Consider the following 22363-nt stretch of genomic DNA (forward strand, 5'->3'; position numbering starts at 1 on the left):
ACCCCCCATTTCCGGCTCCTCCCCGAGTTTTGGGACACCCTGTATACATTTTCCTTAGTTTTTGTTCCATGACTCATAGATGCCGAGAAATCCGTTCTCCCGTGGTGGTGTTTTCATAAAGCTGTTTTCGACGACGGGCTCTGTCGCCGCCATTTTGTATGAAAATGACAATAAAAAAATTGTTTTTCGTTCTTCAATATATGTTAAATAAACCCTCTGAAAAGAAATTCTATTCCACTTGTCACACTCCCAAAATAAATTGTCAAATTTAGGTCTTTTTTTCAGCCTCTAGAGTGGTTTTACCCCTTAATGAGTTTCTGAAACACACTACTTAACGCACAGTAAAATTATTTATGCCATATAATTTGTTCATTTGAACGAAATACGTTTTATGGAAACCTTTTTTTGTTTCGATAGCTTCATTCCCTCATGAGATATTTAATCAATCCAATTTAAACGAAACACTCTGTACATGTCGTCGTGTGCGAAAAGAAATGGTCGGTTTAAGTTCGTGGCGCCATTGTGGCCCGCGCGATTCCGTAGTGGAAGGGGAAGGTGACGCGTTGCACACAGGTAATACAGATCGGGATTTCCGGCATTTAAAAACCGACCGCCGAGGAGAAGAGCCGGTACCACAGGTACGTAAATCTATAACTAACATTTATAACGTGCTATTATATATTATAACTATTACAGTTATTTACTATAAATTCTTTAAACGATGACAACGTTAGAACTTTGTTAATTTAAGATATATTTAAATACAAAAATACCAACACATGTGCTAAGAAACATTCTTTCGAATACTTTACAACTTGTTGCAAGAAAATATTCGGTTTAGCCAAACATAATTTTCGAATATGCACCTCCTTCGGACCGTCTTAGATAGTCTCCCTCCCTTAATGCTTTGCACCCGACAGGTGACTTTCAAGTACAGTACTAGTAATATGAAAATAAAAAAATACTATTAAATTTAATTATCCTGTAATATCGGAAAGTGAACACTGTACACTTTCATAAGCTCTGATTTAATCTTTTTATAGACATAAGATGCACATATATTCCCGCGCGATAGCAGTCTAAACAGAGCTGATGTCAGCAGTGTATCTGCGACCGAGGGAGCGGTGGGATATGCAACCACTACCAGTCGGTGAACTGTTTTGTTAGTTTATAATATAGCACGGTAATAACCATAGAAACCGTTCCACCTTCCAAGAATGCAATTTACCAAAAATTATGTGGAATGCGTTACAAATGTGACAGCTACAGCAAATAGTTTCGTTATAATAAATTATGTTTTCTTTAAGGGGGCACGACACAAAAATTGTTACACAAATCGATATTTTTTTGTTCCATTTCACGAAAGGTATACATTTCAAGAATGTTGTGTCAAATTTTAATGACATTATTTCTTTATTGGGAATTTTTCAAAATGTCTCTGGTTTTAGGGTCGTTACAGTGTTATGCTGCCTTAACACGTTGATCGCCACGTCACCCGTATGTGGGTGACAGTGCTTTTCACTAAAGAACTAAAAACATTAATTCTGAAAGTTAAGCTTCACAGGAAATGAATTTAAATGAAATTCGTGTATCTTGATGAAGTTACAAAAATGAATACCACCACGGATGTTTGATTACGTAGTCTCCAATAGTCTGAATAATATTTAATCCTAGCAGAAATTTTCAAGAATATTTCTCTGGCAGTCAACGTGTTAAGGGGGTATCCTGAATTAGGTGGTTTAAAAAAAAAGCTGTTTTCGTGAATTTTTTTAGGATGGAAAAAAATAATTAATTCGATCGAACTTTTTATCCTATTTTCATACATATTTGAGTAGTCTGTACAAATTTTTTCAAGAAGAAATATTCAAATTGAATCGACTGCGAAGCACATTTGTAGAGCATCTCACAATTAAAACCTCCTATCGGCGGGAAAGATGCATGTCGTAATTTTGGTTTGACACAAAAAAAACCAAAAGAAATTTTCATTTACATACATTTTTCTTCTATGTGAACTCTGAAAATTCATGCAAACAAAATATTAAACAACTTTTTTATCAAGTTAAAGTGACTTTTTTCACCCAGAGAACTCATTCTTTTTTTCAAACTTGCAGTAATTTCACATTTCACCATTTTTGCGGGGTTTTCTTGGTTCACATAGAAGAAAAATGTATGTAAATGAAAATTTCATGGTTTTTTTTGTGTCAAACCAATATTACGACCTGCATCTTTCCCGCCGATAGGAGGTTTCAATTGTGAGGTGCTCTATAAATGTGCTTCGCAGTCGATTCAATTTGAATATTTCTTCTTGAAAAAATTTGTACAGACTACTCAAATGTGTATGAAAATAGAATAAAAAGATCGATAGAATTAATTATTTTTTTCCATCCTAAAAAAATTCACGAAAACAGCTTATTTTTAAACCTCCTAATTCAGGATACCCCCTTAATTCAAATCAAACCTTTAATCCTTTGCACTCGACGACAGTTTCGTTACAGAGAGCTAACAATTTAGACGACTAAACCCTTCTTCAATTTTTAACCGACTTCGAAAAGGAGGAGGTTACTGAATTCGACATGTATTTTTTTTTTTAAGTGCAAAACGACATCAAAAATTTGTAATTTTAACATAGACCCTTATGGAATAGTCAAATAAACAATGCGATCAGCGTGACGTCTCTACAAGCGTGTTTGAGCGCCAACTCTTATTCGCTAGTTGTTACGCTTTGGGAATGGAAGGTAAAACCTGTCGATAAAAGTAGGATCGCCCCAAAAATGGAAATAGAAGGCAACTATTCCGCAGAAGGAATCATCGACACTTGATTACGATATTGACGATGTATCAGGTGTAGAAATCAATTCTGTGCCTTAAAATTCAGTCATTTGTAACTCTGGTTTAAGTAAAAATATTTATTCGACATTTTGTTACATTAAAACATCAACATAGTATTGAACCCCACAGATTGCTTTGAAATTTTGTTTTACAACTATATCGGTTCTTTTTCACATAAAAAAATTGGTAAAGCACAGAATTAATGTCTACACCTGATATATTCAAACATTTTAGCTCCTACCTGAAATACCTATTTTACGTATTCTATTCTATTTCGTACGATGGCGTCGATATTGTTAATAATGACACAAATTGCGAAGCTTTAATTCACGACTGGGCAGAAAGTGGGCCATCGAGTAAATACAGGGCCGCGACCACGGTGGCCAGATTAGCTTATGAGTGAGCCGAGCAGAGTTTGCCCCTCTAGTTGCATACACCACTGCAGCAATGCGTGTAAGTACTTGTGTTCAGGCGGCTTCAAGAAGTCGAAAAAGAAAGCCTCGCTTTCACCTTTTCGTTTCGTCGAAATTGTTGCGAGTGAACGCGATTGCATTTTGGATAGTTTGGACAGAGTTGAGGACGAATACAAATGCAAGGCTTTCCTTTCTCGCTCTTGCCCTGTCCCCTCTCTCCGTATTCGAATTGTTGCTAAACGGCAATGACCATGACCAACATCGTTTAAACACAGATTCCATATATACTTTTTTCTCTTTTTCGTGATATATTCTTATTATTCGAGTTCTCTTATCGCTCTTTTTTCTGGTACTCTAGCTAGGGATGACGGTAGTCTGGTAAGGCCCAATGGGCCTACAAGTATCATTATCCTTACGAAACATATTTTCGTACCTTTTTTTTCTCTTTCTACAAGAATAAAAATGTCATATTTATGATTTAAATAAATTAAAGAAATGACTTATTTGAATTAATCTTTATAAAAATCTTTATAAAACTTTTTTCTTGTTTTTGTTTCGAGAGAAATTATACTACCCGTGTTAGCAAATTTAAAATGCAATGAATTGTAATAATTTGCTAAGCAGTACCTTAAAGTGGCCGAAGTTTACTACCTACAGGCGCAAAAAGTGCTCGTAGTGTGAACGGTTAAATACATATTGTTGCAACAGTCCTTGACGTGGCCACGAGTAGAGCTGTTAATAAATTGTTTCATTTTCATTATTAAAATCTGGACGATATTTTTTCGACATTTTTCATGTCATTATTCGATTAAATACCAACTGGTACCGATGCTTCAAAATTCTTCAGACGTACACAGTGTTTATAAAAAAAATATCGATAATGGAGAATCGAAGATGCAACGAACAAGAATATCCCCGAATATGAATCACCAATGATACGGCTATTAGATTCAGGGAAACGTCAAATTGATATAGATGCTTCTTTAAATTTAGAAACGTCTACTGTAAGAATATTTGTCTTTTCACCGTTACCTATTTTCGTAAAATGACCCCGCTTTGCGCTCTAAATTTCAAGAACGCGTCCTTAGCGTTAAGGATTGTCCCGACAAATTTTACAACGAAAATAACCGTATGTCGTTTCTTTTTTACCGGCCATTCTACGAGGAATGATACGCCCTGCGTGAAACGCAAACCGAGCGGGTGCATCGCTGACAAAAGTTCCTGCGTCCACGCGTTTATGCAATTGGAAATTAACTAAAAAATTACTAAATATATTAAAATATACATCAACTATATTGGTCAATATAAATTCAGTATTTGTTTAAAAGTTACTTTAAAAAAAATTCCCGGAAGCTGCTCGTTTTTTTATACGTCTGTGCTAAGAAAACCATTTCGGCGGTGTATAACTGTATCACTGTAAACTGTACACGTATAAGTGACACTATCAACCTGGTTGAAGCTATCAATTACAGAAACTGGTAAACTATACATGAAAAAATTAAGAACTAGAATTTCTTTCCTTTCGAACAGTGAGTGTTATTGGTGATATTTTAACCGTTACAACGATAGTTTATTACCTTTCTCGCAAAATTGAAATGAAACCACCAAACACGTTTTTCACGGTATAAAGTCTCTTTAAAGTGTGATTTTCACTTAGGCACTCGTAACACACTCGGCTACAACAATTGAAACATAAACGAAACAATAAAGAGGAGCAATTCTTTGAACTATTCGTTGCAATTTACAAAGGCTTACTGACGTTTACGGCCGCCGAATTTGGAAGAGAGGGAAAACGTACCGAACCAACTCCGAGAATAGTCCGCTATCCCCTCATCTTCAACACCCTCCCACTCTACGAGTACAAAACTATATATATACGCGTCCATCTATCTGTTTTTCTCCTCATTCTTTATTCTCCTACCTCTGCTTCTATCATCCCATGTGACTTTACCGTTTTTCTTTTTTGTTTAAATTTATATCATCTCTTTTCTGTCACAGTGCTTGCACCTGGCGAGCTCTCTTTACTTAGCAACATACTTATATGTTGAGATCGATGTTGGAGTCTCGAAGTACATTAAAATAACTCCAACTGATTCAGAAATGATTGCGTGATCGTGAATAACTATGGTATATATTGCAGAAATTGTGACTAACTCGGTATCTATTCGAAGTGTATATGTATTCATCGTGCATCACGATTTCCAATGTATAACAATAGAAACGAAAGTTAACCGAGTATCGCGATATTCTACTACCCTCCTTGCGCTGTGTGATATGCTGCTATACAGGGTGTCCCAAAAATGTTGTAACACATTGAAAGGGGTGGTACGGGAGGTGATTTGAAACAACTTTTTCCTTAGCGAAAATGTTGTCCGAGGCTTCGTTATGGAGATATTAAGAGAAAACCCCGACCAATCAGAGCGCGCGTATACCGTTGGAGCGGCCGTGGTAGCGAAGGCTACGAGCTAAGCGTCCAATGTCCCTCCATGCACGTCGAGTCACTTGTTCGCGTACGAGAGCGGCCGCTTAGCTCGTAGCCTTCGCTACCGCGGCCGCTCCACTGGTATACGCGCGCTCTGATTGGTCAGTGTTTTCCGTTAATATCTCCTCAACGAAGCCTCGGACAACAATTTCGCTAAGGAAAAAGTTGTTTCAAATCACCCCCCGAACCACACACTTCAAGGTGTTACAACATTTTTGGGACACCCTGTATAATACAAATATGGTCCATGAATCATGATGTTTACTCTTGATGTTTACCCATTAAACATTAAACTATCCCTCAGGGGCTGCAGCTATGTTTGATGGTAGTTACAGTACGGGCTTAGCGAACCCGAGGTACCCGAGTTATCGGGAGATCAGCGGGCCCCAACAGACGTGTAAAAAAATTTACTGTAAGAAGTTAAGAATTGTGTTAAGTTGTAAAAACATATAAATGTGATATGAATAAATAATGAATAATTAAAACGATAGTATGAATAATGAATGAATAATAAAATGATGTGAATAAATAAATGAATACATATGTGCATGACTGGTGAATTGTAACAAGTAATACTGTACCAATAGGTGCGGTAACCAATATAAAACAGATTAAAATGAAAAAACAAACAGTGCTCTTTTATTAAAACCTATTTTCCAATATCTAACTAATATTGTAAGAAAATTAATTACCGTTTATGGTCGTAAGAGCAACACGAAAACGTAGACTTATAATTATTGATTGATACGTCAGCTTATAAATTAGAAAATGTTTATTTTATGAAATTGTATTATGAAATTGTCCCATTTCTTTTTAAATAAATGCTCTATTTTCTTTTTAGGCAATTTTTTTATTAAGGAATATTCATATATAATCTTGGTTATTATCTGTACATTTTGAATAAAAATCTGCTTATAGAGATGGTATTATTACTTTCGTAATAAAAACAGAAAATAATTATTACTTAAGTGTCAAGAACATTGAAAAGAAAGCTCATTAGTTTCTCTAATATACGTTATCTTTCATTTTAACATTTTTAATAATACATTCAGGGTAATGATAAAAACAATAGAAACTGATTATTGTACTTTAAATATAAACTTATATGCTATTTGAAACTAAGGCCACTGCTCACTAAGCCGCTCAGTGAGAACAATTTTACGCTCCGAAACATGGCAACCGCTCTCTGGTAGCATCCAATAACTGCTCAGTGAGCGGACGCGAGCAGTCATGCCAACCATACCGTAGTTACTTTCGTGGTGATAGCATTTTATTTGATAGGGAATAATCTTTATGTAAATAATTATTTCAGTCAACCTCTTCTAATTGAATGAATCTGATTTCTTTATTTTCTTTCTAAAATATTTTATTATGTATTATCTACAAGAAGAAAATACTTTTTCATTAATATTATTCAGTCTTATACTTTTATTGCAACTGTAACATTTTCATAAGGCCGGATGTTTATACTGTCGACTGTCGATGGATAGAGCCATTCGTGGGTATTTTAGATTAGAGTGAATTCCCTAAGTAAAATCCCTAGAGACAGCGCCATCTGTTAATCACAATATAAACATTGCATAGTCTCACATCCCGCTTTCATATATCGTCGTGAAAATTAGGCATAAATGAGCAAGTTTACGAACAATCATTTTCGTTACTTTCTCTGGTGTCAGAATTTGTGAACTAACTTACTATACTAGTGGTTCCGGTTTCGTGAGCCTATCTGATGTGATGTAAAGTATTTGTATTCAATGGAGTACGGTAGACTGAACGTTTATTAGAAGCATCATAGGAGACGTTGTTTCGATTTAAGTACAATATTTATGTGTCAATAATATTACCAAAAGGCGCATCGTACTTGACAGACTTCTAGCTAACCGAAGAAGCGCGTTTATTGAGTAAGTAGTTGCGTATAATTTTTAGATGATAGGACGCCCGCGCGTTTCTCAGGTAACCACAAATCAAACTCGGGGGTATTACTTGAACAGTTCGAAGTAAATATTTATTAAAAATAACTATTGAAACCAGTTCTTAACTAAGTAATACATATAAGCGTCCTTTATTCGTTACATAGACTACGTTTTTTCTCTTTACGATGCGGAAAATTGGTTATTATTTGTTTGAATAATCAAATAATTAAGTAATTAGTAAAAGAATACTGTAAATGATTATTAAGCGCCTATACAACACATTTAAAAGCACTATTTCAATCCTTCATTTTTACCAAGTGAGTTTATCTTTTTCTGAAGTATATTGCTCGTAAACATCAATTTTTAAAAATGTACTGAAAAGTAATGAAAAATATTATCAAATAATAAGAAATGCTATTAAATATATTGAGTTTTTAAACAAATTTGTGTTTTACATAATATAATTTAAAGCATAGATTATCATATCGCAAACCTATATTGTTTCTTAAAGTTTTATTAAAGAAATATTAATCATAACTAACGATTGATACTTCAATTCTTTTAACATTTTAATGAATTGTTTTTAACACAGGTAATAAGTATATTGAGATTGTAATGCACAATAGGTGTTACAAAAAATATGGATATGAGATTTAAAAGTTAGATAATGGAACAAATTATAGATACTCAAAGATATACACATTCTTATTTTAGACTGAAATACCAAGTATTAAGAAATAGCAACAATTCATAAGACATTTTTGTTAACATCTTGTATATGTATTTATAGTATTAACATCGTATTTTATGATTCCTATTTTAACATAACTAATATAATGACTTTAATTACGTAATATTCTAAGAGCATACGTTAAAATAAATATATGTAAGCATAATTTAATGGTGCCAATTAGTTTTATATATTTTTGATGTACCTATGAATCAAAAGAGGAAAAGAATACAGCTGAAAATATATATTTAACATATGATAATTTTAGAGCATGTATGCCAAATAAAGAAACAAATGCTTATTTATGAGCATAAATAAAAACTTTCTTAGAAGTATCAGTCATACTTTATACCAAGTACATTTTATTCATTCTGTGACAAATCTATTGTTTTAATGGTCAAATTTATAGAAAATATTAAACATTATTATTTTACAGTATTAGACTTCTATCTCATGTATTTTATATATGTTTATATATTTTAGGTATGAGGCGCAAAAGCGAAAGAAATAAAGCAAAAGGGACTCCGGAGAAGGAAGTCGAAAAACCTACTAGAAAGTCAACACGTAGACGTGCAAAGCGAACACATTCATCATCACCGGAACCGGGAAATGTTGAGGAGACTGTGAAAAGCGTCAGTAGCAAAGAAATAGAAAAGAAGTCAACTTTGATAAAACACCAAAGAAAAGAATTGGAACAACCCATAGAAGAACATAACGAAATAGTTTCATCCACTGAAACAGATCTGAAGACAAAATTGGAAGAAAATGAAGAGGACAATGATGGTGGATCAGTTTGGGAAGTGACAAGAGCCGATGCATCGCCTGGCGAGATACAGAAGCTGAAGTTATGTAGACAACATACCTTGTCAGAAGCGTCATCTGATAGTTCTTTGAGTAGGAAAAAATCGAACAAGTGGCAGGAAAGTGGTGAGGGAGTTGCAGAGGAGGCTGACTCGGCAGATGAGCAACTGGTTTCTTGTACAAGAACGCTCAGTAGCGCTGAACAGCCGAACGATCCCTCCTCTTCATGCCCAGGTCAGGACTCCAACGAAGAGGTAAGTGATAGCAAGGAGATCCTGCCCGAAACCACTTCAGCCAACTTGTCTGACGATAAACCAAACATAGATCAGCAAGGTGAATCAAATGAGGCAAATATCCCCAACGAAAATGCTGATAGTGCACCCATTAAGTCGAGTAGTACAACCATATCGGCTCCTAGTTCAAATGGCGACCATTCATCTGTGGCAATAAACATACCAAAGAAAGAAACAACTGTGGAAGATACCAGCGAAAAGTCAACAGAAGCATTTAGTAAGGAAGCTAGCGTTGAAAATGTTATTCGCAAAGATACGAGCAGCGATGAGGATGACGATGGAAAAGGAAAAGATCGTGAAGCGAACTCGTCGTCCGAGTCCAACGATGAAGTTCGTAATAAAAGTAAGAGATCTAGTGGCAGAATGTCATGTGCCAGTCGCAGAAAGCATCGAACCAAATATCGGGATTCGTCTAATTCTGATACGCCAGATTCAGAGGATGAACCTCCTATTAAAAGAGAAATCGAAGTAGATTCTTATATACAAGAAGAGAAAGCGAATACAGAGGATTCCCATGAACAAAAAGATAATTTTGAGTCACCGAAAGTAAAAAGCAATTCCCTACTAAATAATATGGAAATAGATGTAGAACATAGTGAAGAAAATAAACCGAAATTGGATAACGTAAATGAAAAAAAATCGGAATATTCTGTATCAACAGCAGCTCATACGGTGACTCATAAACCTGTGAAAGTAAACTTAAAAAGATCATTGTAAGCATAAATTGTACTGCGATTCACGAATGGCTTTAATGATAATTCTTTTATTATAATTATATAAATTGTGTTTCAGTTCTGCTAGAATAGCAGCAGAAAAGAATGATGTTAAAAAAGAAGAAGTTGATTCAAATGCAAATAGCGAGACTGCTGTTTTAAATCAGGTTTGTTGTACTTTCTCTTTCAAATAAATGATGTATGTTGTATGTTGTAAATTAATACTATTATCATATTTCACAGGAAAATCATGATAGTGCCGAACAAGAGTTAAAATGTGCTCCAAGAAAACGTCGATGGGGTACTGCATTATCTACTGACACCGCGCCTTCGTTTTCAATTTCTACGGATTCGCTTAAAGTAATAACCTCATTTTTAACTTATTCGATTAATTTTTATTATAATCATATGCGCATATTCATAATGCCATATATCAAGTCTGAGATTATACTCTTATATTATAGGTATTAGTACCAGGAGCGAGGCCGTTGTCGATAAATGAGGTTCGTCTCTCAAAAGATGACGATGAAGATAGAGATCGTTACAGAGCTGGTGATAAATGGTACAACTTAAATGACGGATTGAACGATAATAAATCCGGCGATGAAGCTCTTATGCAAAAGAACGGTGCTGCAAAAAAAGGGGATGGGAAGATCGATAATCACATAGGTATTTAAATACTTTAATTTTCTTGAAATATTTCATCTAATTATTATTTAAATTGTGATTTGTAGCAGCGCGACGGAAGATATCGATTGTGAAAGAAACACCGCACGTAAAATCCCCTAGTCCACCAGCTACGAAGCCCACGAACATCCTTTTGATCAAAAACTTGGTTCGTCCTTTCACTCTGAATCAAATCAAAGAACTTCTTTCGCGTACTGGCACGATCGTTGAAAATGGATTTTGGATGGACAGAATCAAGTCTAAATGTTTTGTAGAGGTGGGTATCTAGTAAAATGACTTCTCGTAACTATGTGTTTCATTAATATTTTTATGTACTATCTCTGTTGTATCCTATGATATTCCTAGATAAATTACAATGTATATTACATGCAGTCATTAAATGAAACATTACAGTACGCCAATGAGGACCAGGCATTCGAGACAAGACAGGCACTACACGGTATATCTTGGCCTGTTTCGAATCCGAAAAGGCTCCATGTTGAGTATGCAACCAAAGATGACATGGAATTAACGCGCGAATTGTCAAAAGATCAATCCATTCCAAGAAAAACGGGACCTCTTGTACCGTCAGATACGTGGCAAGATTGGAACCGGGATGAAAGAACAAATACAAAGGTAAATATAAATCCGTTAGTATAAATCCAAACATTATATTAAAATTATTTTATAAAACAAATAAATATTTTGTAAATACTAGGTGATGGTAGTCCGAGAGTGGGATTTAGGTAAAGAAGATGGGCAGCAACACATGAAGGACAAGGAACGTGAAAAGAAGGATCATGATAAACAAAAAAGGCAAAGGAGTCGGAGTCCTACGGTGGAGGTACATCTTCCAGCTCCAGCTCGCAAATTTAAAAAGAAAGAGGACGAGCCACCACCGGCTAAGCTTTTAGACGATCTCTTTAGAAAGACAAAGGCGACGCCATGCATATACTGGTTACCACTCACAAATGAGCAGGTGCGTCAATGTTAAAATGCATTGCGTGAGTTATGACTTTTTTTTGTATCTTTATTATAATTTGTTATAAATATTGTTTATTTTAGTAGTACAATAGGACACCACTTATTCAAATAAGGGTTGCGTTAGAGTTGATAGTCAATTTTTGACTATCCATATGTCTAATTAAAAATTTGCTTACTATTGATATGAAATCACTTCCTTAAATAAGGGCCAAGGATTGACACTTCTTGTTTTTAATCAGTCCACTACATCGAGATTTTACTGTTGTCATCCTTCTCAACTGTACAATCAACGACACATAAACACTTCTCACTCCTACACTCTCATATCAAAATGTAGCGAGGTCTGTGTAATCTTTACACTGTTTGCTCTTTCTTCTGGTTAGAAGGTTGTATACTTCCTCATTTTGCGGTCTGCAAATAAACACCATAATCAAGGCTTATCCGGTTTTCAGTTGCACCTCTGCTATATTCGATCGATTGCATAGTTTTAGGATTTAGTCTTCAGAATAAATAATATAAATCCTCTTAGCGGTTAAATAACCGGTTACGATAAGTAAGACACATTATTTATATTTCTCAGAAAACAAGTGAAGTTACAAAGTTCACTCAATGTACATTATAAGAAACGTCTTACTTAAATGGCGATGTGATAACATTGCATATAAGAAACTGAACACAAAAGTTTGAAAACGGTCATATGACCGGTCGTGGTAGGTTTAGTATGACGAAAAATAATTGATAAAGAATTTTTTTTATTAAATACAAGTAGAGAGACCTATGAACTTGATCGAAGTTTGAAAGTGATTAAAGGAGTTCGCAATACTGTTTGTAAGTGTAAAATGCAGCATAGTGTAAAGAGAGGGATTTCCCTGAACAATAGGCAATATATTAGTGCAAAGGGTTGATTTCTTCGTGTTATTTTTTATTTACTCAATTCTTTTTTTAAATTTAATTTAGTGACGTAAAAATTCTACATGATTGCAGATTGTAGTGAAGGAAGAAATGAGAAGGCAACACATGGCGGAACACGCTCGCAGACTAGAAGAGATGAGGCGCGCGGAGAGAAATAATAGGGACGGTCGTCGTCGTCGCAGTCCGAGAAAATAATTTTCTGATTGTCCATTATTGATAAACGTACCTTTCCCTCTCTAATGCAAAAATTCCGATTTTTACCATCTCCATGTCAAGACAGTTCGAGATCACAGAAGAAAAAGACAAGATTCCCTTCTTTTTAGAGTCGACAAAACTTTCCAAACATGTTCTCAAACGTTGATTTCTCATCCAATTTAACCTTCGATTAGTTTTACAGGTTGTATTATCGATTAGTACTTTAATATATCGCGTTGGAGTGTTAGTTTCTTAGTTTTAGGACACCGGATTTTTTTTTCAAGATATATTTCTTTGTCGTTTTATTTCTATTTTAATTCCGTGAACTTGTTTCTCTGTTGTCTGTCTCCCATTCGTTGATTTTGTCGCTTCACTCGTCGATGAGAACTGTACAGATTTCTTTGCATGATTGAGATGTTCCGCTTCCCGCTTCCTGCTCCCTTGAATTTCAGCATTAAACTGTACTTCTTACAGGTCAACATTATCTATTCAACAGAGCAGCGTAACTATAGAACAAACACGAGAGTGTTTGCATCGTCTAGGAGACACGCATCATATTCTACGATACACTGTAGCGCGATACCGCAAAATGCGCCCTGGAAATCGAAGGATTATTGAACAAAAACACGGTCCATGTAGAAAAATCATGAAACTTAGTATTCATGATCATTGCAAATACAACTTGTTAAAAAATATAATAATAATAATAATAATATCACCAAAAAAAAAAAACATCGTAATTCGGCTAGTTGTCGAAATCAGCAACAAACCGAGATGACAAACCTCTGTCGGTCATCGAACGACACGAAGAAGTCATCCTAAATACCATCGGGGAAAAATCATTTTCCCCAGATAATCTTTTCTTTTGTTACTAGAATAGCCGATTTCCTTGAATTTGACATACACTACCACAGATTTGGTAGTAGAATGTAAAGTTTTTGGTGTTTCTCGCATCAACGAGGTGAGATCGCACACCTAAGAAACACGTTTGTACATAAAGTATAATTCGAATATTCCGTGATATACATGTAAAATTATCAATAAATGTAAAACACTATAGAATATGTGCGAAAGTACATTTGGCGCTTACTTTTTACAACACTGCATTCGCAACGTGTTATTTATCCTTAAACAAGTTCATAAAACGAGATTTACGAAGATAATATACATGCTTAAACGGAAAATGAATTGATTAGTTACATTTTACTTGATGTTACGTATCTATCTTTTTTAACGTGAATTATTATTTTATACGTACTGGAGAATGTAATTAAAAAAGGACTGTTTTAACAAGGAAAGTTGTGTAACGCATAAAAGGTCGGGAACATGTTTACGTGATTTGTTACAGATAGAGAAATGTCTACGTACACTTATTCGATCTTTATTTATATTAACATTATTAACGCTAACGTTGTAATTGCTTTAATTTACAAAATTAACGAATTACATGATGTGTGCATGTCAGCTATTAATTAAAAATATTTCACAGTCACAAATACTATTAATAGACAAGAATAAAAAGACAACAAAAAATTCCAAATTCGGCGTTCAAATTAATTACCAGTTTGTACACTCTATATCTACGATTAAACTAAACTTATTGGTAGTATTTACGAAAAATGATTTTTCATATTTCAAGCAGAAACTTGGTGTCATAATAATATACAACGTCGTCAAATACCTTTTTATCACGAAAAAAAAATACTTTTTTGGTATCTGTTAAATAGAACCTAAACAAAATAATTATTGCTCAGACTGTATCAAAGATCCAACAAAATTAATCTTTTTAAATCGTTGTTATAATTGTGATATTCGTAAGTCATCGTTCAAAATATTTGAAATAATGCCAACCGCTCGGGTGGATCCACCCGTTCTACGGCGCATAGATAAACAACCGAATGGATAGATCTACCTTTGCACGCCACGCCGTATTATCCTCTTATAGCCATACAATATACGTATGTTTATAATAACTGTACACAATCTAAAATTAAAAACCTCTTCGGGGACACTGGTATGTATGTGTACGTTTAGTTCTTTTTAAATTAAAATTATTCTAAATGAACGCAAATTTGAAATCTGTTGATAGCTATTTTCTGTAAAATCTTTCAATAATAACAAAAAAATACTCGTTTAGCTGCGGTAATGACATTTTATTCAATTATAAAATGTATTTTGTATTACTAGTTATATTTTATAAGTAATTATAAACGTACACATATGTTTAATTATCGTCTTGACTAGCACTTTTCTCATAATCGTGTGCGCTTGATTGTAAACTTTAAGTCTATTGTAGATAATAAATAATTTTTGTATTGTATTGGTACCAAGTTACGGTCCCATTATATTTTCGTAAAATGTAAAGAACCGGTATGCCCTGAATGTATGAAACATCTTCATTCATTATTTACTAATAACGCTCAACAGTCACATTGCTGAAACATTATTTTTTTGGAGTATATTTATTGCTTTCCCAACTTTGTTTACTTACTGGATTGCTATCAATATAAAATGAATAAAATGTGGACAAGTAAGAAACTAAATTAATTTTTTTTTCACTGCAAGAAATTCGTCCCTGAAGAGGTTAAAGTCGCATGCATCGCTAGTGTACAGAATTCTACAGTCTTTTTCACAAGCTCAATCGAGTACAATAATTTATAATGTTTAGCGACATTAATAAAATTATTCATGAATAATCTTATTAAACATTAAGTCAATACAGAATTGCTGTATAGTCGGCAGAAAATATATATAATATAAAATTTCAAGAAATATTCTGAGGTCTAGAAGGGAGTATTATGCAAAAAGATGATTTTATTTTCAAATTTTATGTTATTAATACTCATACTAATGTAGTTATAGATTACGTTATGTTACTGCGCGGGGGTTCTTGAATAATTTACGAAACATGGCGTTCTAGGCAGACAACTCGGGCGGTTAGCAATGCGTTAACGACACATTCGGTTTACAATATAATGCTAGAACATAAGACCACAAAGGTATCGATCTTACAAATATGGTAAAAAATGTGTATATAAGTTACAAGTAAAATCTATAATCCAGAAAATTCGTAAAATAATTGATTTAAATATAGGATAAAGTGTTTTCTTATTTACATTGTAAACTGATATTTATACTTATATGTTTATTCTGGTAACCAGTATCTCTAATAATTAGACATTACGTCTGGATTGCATAATTTGTTTGTAACATGTATACACGTACCTTCATAGCTTTGATACATCTACCACATTATCAAAAGGATGAAATACTAAGGAATATATAACAGTGACTGTATTGATCGATTCGTATGTTAACCAAGTACGAACATTTGTGTATTTTCAGGTAACAAAGCAAATGATTAATGGCCTGATTTGAGCCCCCTTTTATGCACGCGTTTAGAAGAATCGAAAAAAATAGCAAATTCATCGCATCACGTTGGTAAATATACGTTTCGAAATCTTGCGCAATAACTGCGCACTAGTCCAAATACCTGCCAATTCGTTGTTAATTTTTTGCTATGACTAGACTTGCTTATAATTTGTTGCAATACGTAACATACACAATTACTAAGCATTGGTCGCTTTACAATTTCAATATTGTAAAATTGTCGTTAATTTGTTATGGACTAATTTTTAATTGTTGACGATTATTGTCAGAATTTATCTTATAATTTATTGCACATTGCGTCAAATAGTGAGTAGCAATCGGGATTTTAATTGTATAGAAATGTATTTCGATAGATTTATATTTTTGCAATAATTATTGACGGAATTTCAGTCATAATGTTGAAATTTCAGATCATATCGAAATAACGTACTCGTGCATAAAAGGGCTTGAAGCTTGTGTATTAACATATTTAACAAAATTTAGCTTCACGTCAATCGTCCATGTTACTGTTTACTTATACCACATTCATTTTATTTCAACGGGTATCATAAGCTGATACGTTAGTCGACTTTCACGACACTGTAGATCTTCCGCACAAACCAAAAGCAGGCAAAGAAACCGATTGAACCTGTTGAACACATGAAACGTTTGGTAATTTGTTAATATTAAAAGTTGCTTTCTATTATAGACTAAAACTTTACCTGTTAGGAGGAAGAATAAGTAAACCATAATACAAGTGTAACCGAAATAGAGGAACGTAGACGTAGCATCTTTTATGTCCAATTTAGTTATGAAAAAGTGTATACAGTATATTAATAAATAAAACGCGGTGAAACCAGATGTTCGGAAACTGCGCCACCACCAATGATAATCCTGAAAATAAAAATTAGTTTTAACGCATACGTGTAAAAAAATGATGTTTCGTTATCGATTTAACGATAGATTATTATTTACCTCTGCACAAAGGTGGAAATAACAAAGTAAAATCGTCGTCTCCGAACATGTGATAACGAGAATGAGAAACACCAAGAAAAGAAATCCAAACATATAATATACTTGACTCGACCTGAAAAACAAATGATAAGTATTAAAAATACTTTGTATTTTAACGTCGCCTAGGTAGCGTTTTATATTGGCATGGTACTTACCACAGAGAATTAAGTATGAAGAATAACTGTATAAATATACATCCAAATGGCAGAACTCCACCCATTATTACACCAGGTATTGGTTGCGTATAAAAATTTTGTTCTGGTATTTGCCTAGGAATTTGATTGGTTCTAACAGGATGCTCCAAAGGCTGAAATAAAATACATTTCCTTCTTTTGCAAAACATGATTTAATAAAAATATATATGGTAATAGAAATTCTTTGAATGTTAAAACGAAGACAAATTCAACTCTGTATTTGAGATTTGCTAATTTTAATATTTTTCCTCTCTTATTTCCACTTGTTTACTGATTCAGTAAGAGAAAGAAAATGTTTAATTACCCTTTTTCTGAACCCGAAATAAGCACCAATAAATGTTAATGGAAGAGATACTCCAAACCAAAGTGCTAAAAGAGCAACAAGGGTGCTGAATGGTACTGCAGCTGAACTTCCATTTGCCCAGAATACCAAGTTCATTATGAAGAACAAACTGAATACGATTCTGTAAAATATGTATATTTTAATACATTGTAAACGAAATTAAACAATTCAATCAAATTAAAAAGCACTTCGTTAAATTTCAACAAGAAATATATAAATTTTTTAATTAAATTATAAACTTTGATATAGTTTTAATTACTGACACTTTGTCGATTAAATAAATCATATTACCCAGGACTCAGCATAGATGTAAGGAGTACATTGGACTTCCATTTCTCACCACCGAAACTTTTGTATATCCTAGCAGATACATAGCCAGCAATGGTCCCAAGGCAAACATATAGAACCATGGCGCAGGTCATTAAAGCGCCTCTGTTAGCAGGAGACAAGAATCCCAAGCAAGCAAATGCTATGGAATTCGATAAAATTATAGTCAGTCTCCCGCGTCAAATACATGTTTAAAAACTTACCAAGCGTTACAAGTGTCATGTAGAAGACTTGGACACCAGACCCAAGTAAAACCGAGAGTAACATTCCTTTGCGAGGAGGTCGGAATACATCACCATGGACCAATTTCCAGCCAAACTCTTCCTGTGCGTCTTCTCCTGACTCTATCTGGAAGCAAGCCTGCGTTAATGCAACACAGACATGGAAATATGATAGTTTTATAATGCGGAATTAAAAACTGAGTGTCTCTTTTTCATCTGGGTTACTAAAATAAAATTGTTGTACTAAGAACTTCAGAGTTATTCGTAATCGAGATAACAAAATGATACATGAAATTATGACAAAAATTAATGAAACAAAGAAATGAAGAATTAACTACACCGACAAATTACCCAGTGTTAAAGATTAAGAAAACATAGCTGACTGAGAATGACGTTCCTTTAATGTACCTGATTGTATCGAGCAATATCTTTGTGCAATGTTCGAAGCATTATCATGGCCACCATACCAGAAAGAAATAAGATAATTATTAATGAATTAAGAATACTGAACCACTGGATATTCGTATGTGGCATAGATTCTAAAATATAATCCCATCTAGATGACCATTTGATTGTATTATTTTCCTGAAATTGAAAACGCAAATGATATTTCTTTAAATACCAACTTAATTCAGTTTTTCATTTTATTACATGAGAACTTACCATAAATGTTACAGAATACGTATAAGTGATAGATAATTCCTTGCCAACTGGAAGTGGATCACGTGATATTTCTAATGGTATCTTACTTTCACAATTAGGATTATTACTATTGTGGTTAATACTGCGAGGAACCACTTTAACAGCTGTTAAAAATACAAGCATAAAACTTAAAAAAACGTAAGTTCATAAAAACTTATAATATGAATCAAAATTTCAAATCATTTACATATTATGCGTCCGCCATTCTCTTTAAATGAAGATCCCCACTCTTCGTCTGCTCCACTATGATACGTAATTGTAAGGTCTACATGATTAAACAGGTAATAAGTTTTCGGTTTGTTATACGCGCCCTAATGAAGAAAGAATATATTAATTTTAATTAGTATCGATATGTTCTTTAAGTTGAAATAATAAGAATATTCTTAAAATATTGGAAACTTGTCTCGATAGCATTATTCATTAATTTGAATAGTATGGTGATGAATATTTACACTAATGCTACAAGTATCTTGTTGAGATTTTAATTCTCGAGAGAAACAACCCATAGGAAATCCAGTGCTACAATATTGTCGTTCATCTTCCAATTGATAACACCAAGTGACTGGCATATTATCTGCAAAATGATTAAAACACTGGTAGTAAACACTAGTTTGCATCATTTAAAGTTTAATTAATTTTATTGTTAAAATCTTACCCACTATCCAGTGATGCTGATAGTTAAGTGCCATTCCTTTCTTCAAAAATTCCAATTTTTTTTCTGATTCTTTGTCTCCACCTTTGTAAGTTCTTGTACATGCAATGCCACATTTCACGTCTTTCAAGAACTCTAACTAAAAATGTACAATTCATGCATTTTAACACATTTATTACACTTCAAATTGTATAATTAAATAATACTATGTGTAAAATCAATTACACTTAAAATATAGAAGAAAATATTATATTGTATGACTTTACCTTATACGGAGAAGGTCTTATACGTTCTCCAAAAACAACCTGTCCCAAATTCTCAACAGGACTTTGACTTTCATCGGTAGGGCAAAAATCAAAACTAAAAATTGTTAAATCCATTAGTTTCAATTTCCTAAAATTATAGCAGGGCACAGTTCTTTATAAATCATGGAAAAACTTACTGATGGTATTCGTATGGTATTACATACTTCTCAGTGTTCAAACGGTTCACATACAATTTAATTTCAGACTAAAACAAAGAACAGCATATAATTGCAAAGGACTACAATAAAATAAATTACATTACTGAAATTACCAATATGTAAATTCTTAAAAGAAATTTAAATCATGTTGTAAAGAGTGCCATAATATTTATTCAATTTCTTGAAAATATAAGAATTTCTGACAAAAAATGGAACTTCTTCTCCTGAACATTTTATTCAATTAATAAATACCTCAATTTAAAAATATTATTTGTTATTATTATTTTTATGTTCAGTTAAATATCTAAAGATGTGACCTTAATGCACTGATTTTTTAAATACTGGAGAACAACATATTTCTACCATAACCTATACCAATTAAATAATGAAATAATCTTTGTGTAAGTTTGACATATTTAAAATAAAATAAATAAAACATTCCATCATAGCGGTCATAGAATACTACTGGGAATGTATTTTTTCCTCATGTGAGTGTTTATTGTTTTAATGTTAATGTGTAACTGAAGTATCACATATCTTGACACTGATATCTGACATTTATGATCATAATCCAAAACAACCCAGCTCTTAGGCATACAATGGTTACAATTTTTCGGGGCTTGATTTCACAATATGAGACACATGTCATAAAAGAGTACACTGAAACACGTACAGAATTATCTGAAATAATTATTAACGTGGCAATCAAAATAGTAGACTGATATAAAAATCTATCTCAAATTAAATAAATGCTAAAAACAAAGAGTGATTACTTATAATTATTTGTAAATAATTTCAAAGGAAAAAGGGAGAAGTAGTATAATCGTAACCAAATTCCAAAACGGTGGAATATTTTTTTAAATAACTACTTTGCACGTTTCCGTCGTTTCTCCGGCCTTGCAGAAATTCACAGGTGCTAAGCCCGGCAAGTAGAAAGCCCATGCACAATGAATGGTAGATATCGTAAACAATAGCCACGGCAAAATTGTTTTCGCCATTATATTGCTAATGTTCGTTGTTACTATCTATTTGCCTAATGCAAGTATATGTCAACTGCTACGTGAAAAACATCGAACACTACACTGCCATGACACACGTCATTAATAACCGACATTAAACATAGATCGGTAATCCTTCTGCGTGGCAATTTTACAGTTGGTACTACGCAGCTTTGTTGTAAGCGGTGTATTCCACTCAGCCAACTGAGTGATCCCGATCCACGACCTATATTACTAAAAACCACTAGGATTTATCAGTGAGCACACCGTACTGAGCGCTACGGAGAGCGACCAGAGGAACGACAGGCTACCCAAACTTTGTATTTAATGGCGCTAACCATACGATCCAAAATTAGTTCGAACTTTTTGCCGTTAGATGGCTGCAATATCGAATGTAAAAACATTCTAACAATAAACACAAAATTTATATAAATTTAAAATTGTAGATTGTAATATACATAGTAGATTCTAAGAACATCATTGTTGAATTACATTGTATTACAACTTTACTTATTTAAATAAATCGAAATTAAATGTAGAACATGTTACTTGAAATGTCATTTAACACCATCGAACATATCATAATAACTCCTGACACTTTCTAACGCCTTCTGGTACCTCCTGACACCTCCTAATACCTCCCGATACATCACATTTCCTAACATCTCCGAATAACTCCTAACAACTTTTAAGAACTCCAAATACCTCTTAATAACTCTTAATAGATTCTAACAACATCTAACATCCCTAACAATTCCTGACATCTCCTGACACTTCCGAAAACATTCTAACATCTCCTAACACCTTCTAACATTTTCTGGCATCCCTTAACAACTCTAACATCTCCTAATAACTTCTAACACCATCTCAGATTTTCTAACACTTCCTGACACTTCCTGAAAAATCGCCTCGGTTCGTAACTTCCCAGTTGGAAAACATGATATGCGAAGAGGTGGTACGAGGAATTCATGGTACGTATCAAATTCTGGACGGATTTTACATTTTGGTAACAGGAGAACATGTATGTGAAGAGGTGGCACGAAGGCAATTTGGTACGTATCGAAATTCTGGCCCGATTTTGCATTTGGGTATCAGGAGCACATGATATGCGAAGAGGTGGCACGTTTGCGCCTAAAAGCAGGCAACCGG

At 33.7% G+C, this 22363-nt stretch overlaps 2 protein-coding genes and 1 long non-coding RNA gene across 5 annotated transcripts; 2 read left to right on the forward strand and 1 right to left on the reverse strand.

The window, feature by feature from the left end:
- The first annotated feature begins 421 nt into the window (after positions 1–421).
- Positions 422–1613, forward strand: LOC128879070 (uncharacterized). The gene is made up of 3 exons (XR_008457559.1): positions 422–638; positions 1044–1366; positions 1449–1613. It is a non-coding gene; the product is annotated as an uncharacterized LOC128879070 (long non-coding RNA).
- A 5836-nt stretch (positions 1614–7449) lies between these two features.
- LOC128878152 (apoptotic chromatin condensation inducer in the nucleus) lies at positions 7450–13100 on the forward strand. Of its 2 annotated transcripts, none has more exons than XM_054126098.1 (9): positions 7450–7625; positions 8851–10174; positions 10254–10341; positions 10418–10534; positions 10639–10843; positions 10909–11117; positions 11255–11476; positions 11559–11819; positions 12809–13100. In XM_054126098.1, exons 2-9 carry the CDS (start codon positions 8853–8855, stop codon positions 12929–12931), a joined length of 2547 nt encoding a protein of 848 aa, XP_053982073.1. In that variant the 5' UTR covers positions 7450–7625; positions 8851–8852; the 3' UTR covers positions 12932–13100. The 2 variants fall into 2 exon arrangements, with proteins under 2 accessions (XP_053982073.1, XP_053982074.1); XM_054126099.1 differs by lacking the exon at positions 7450–7625 and having other exon boundaries at positions 9260–9422; positions 9493–10174.
- A 1196-nt stretch (positions 13101–14296) lies between these two features.
- On the reverse strand, positions 14297–21333 carry LOC128878153 (transmembrane 9 superfamily member 2). 2 transcript variants are annotated; one of them, XM_054126101.1, is made up of 15 exons: positions 21086–21333; positions 20196–20263; positions 20020–20113; positions 19757–19892; positions 19554–19675; positions 19289–19412; positions 19063–19205; positions 18808–18984; positions 18382–18538; positions 18143–18320; positions 17813–17972; positions 17470–17621; positions 17276–17387; positions 17023–17194; positions 14297–16949 (listed from the first exon to the last, which is right to left on the reverse strand). In XM_054126101.1, exons 1-15 carry the CDS (start codon positions 21212–21214, stop codon positions 16882–16884), a joined length of 1992 nt encoding a protein of 663 aa, XP_053982076.1. In that variant the 5' UTR covers positions 21215–21333; the 3' UTR covers positions 14297–16881. The 2 variants fall into 2 exon arrangements, with proteins under 2 accessions (XP_053982076.1, XP_053982077.1); XM_054126102.1 differs by having other exon boundaries at positions 18382–18526; positions 21086–21331.
- Between the last annotated feature and the right edge of the window lie 1030 nt (positions 21334–22363).

Source organism: Hylaeus volcanicus, chromosome 6, assembly GCF_026283585.1.
Source record: "Hylaeus volcanicus isolate JK05 chromosome 6, UHH_iyHylVolc1.0_haploid, whole genome shotgun sequence".
In the NCBI taxonomy this organism is placed as follows: Eukaryota; Metazoa; Arthropoda; class Insecta; order Hymenoptera; family Colletidae; genus Hylaeus; species Hylaeus volcanicus.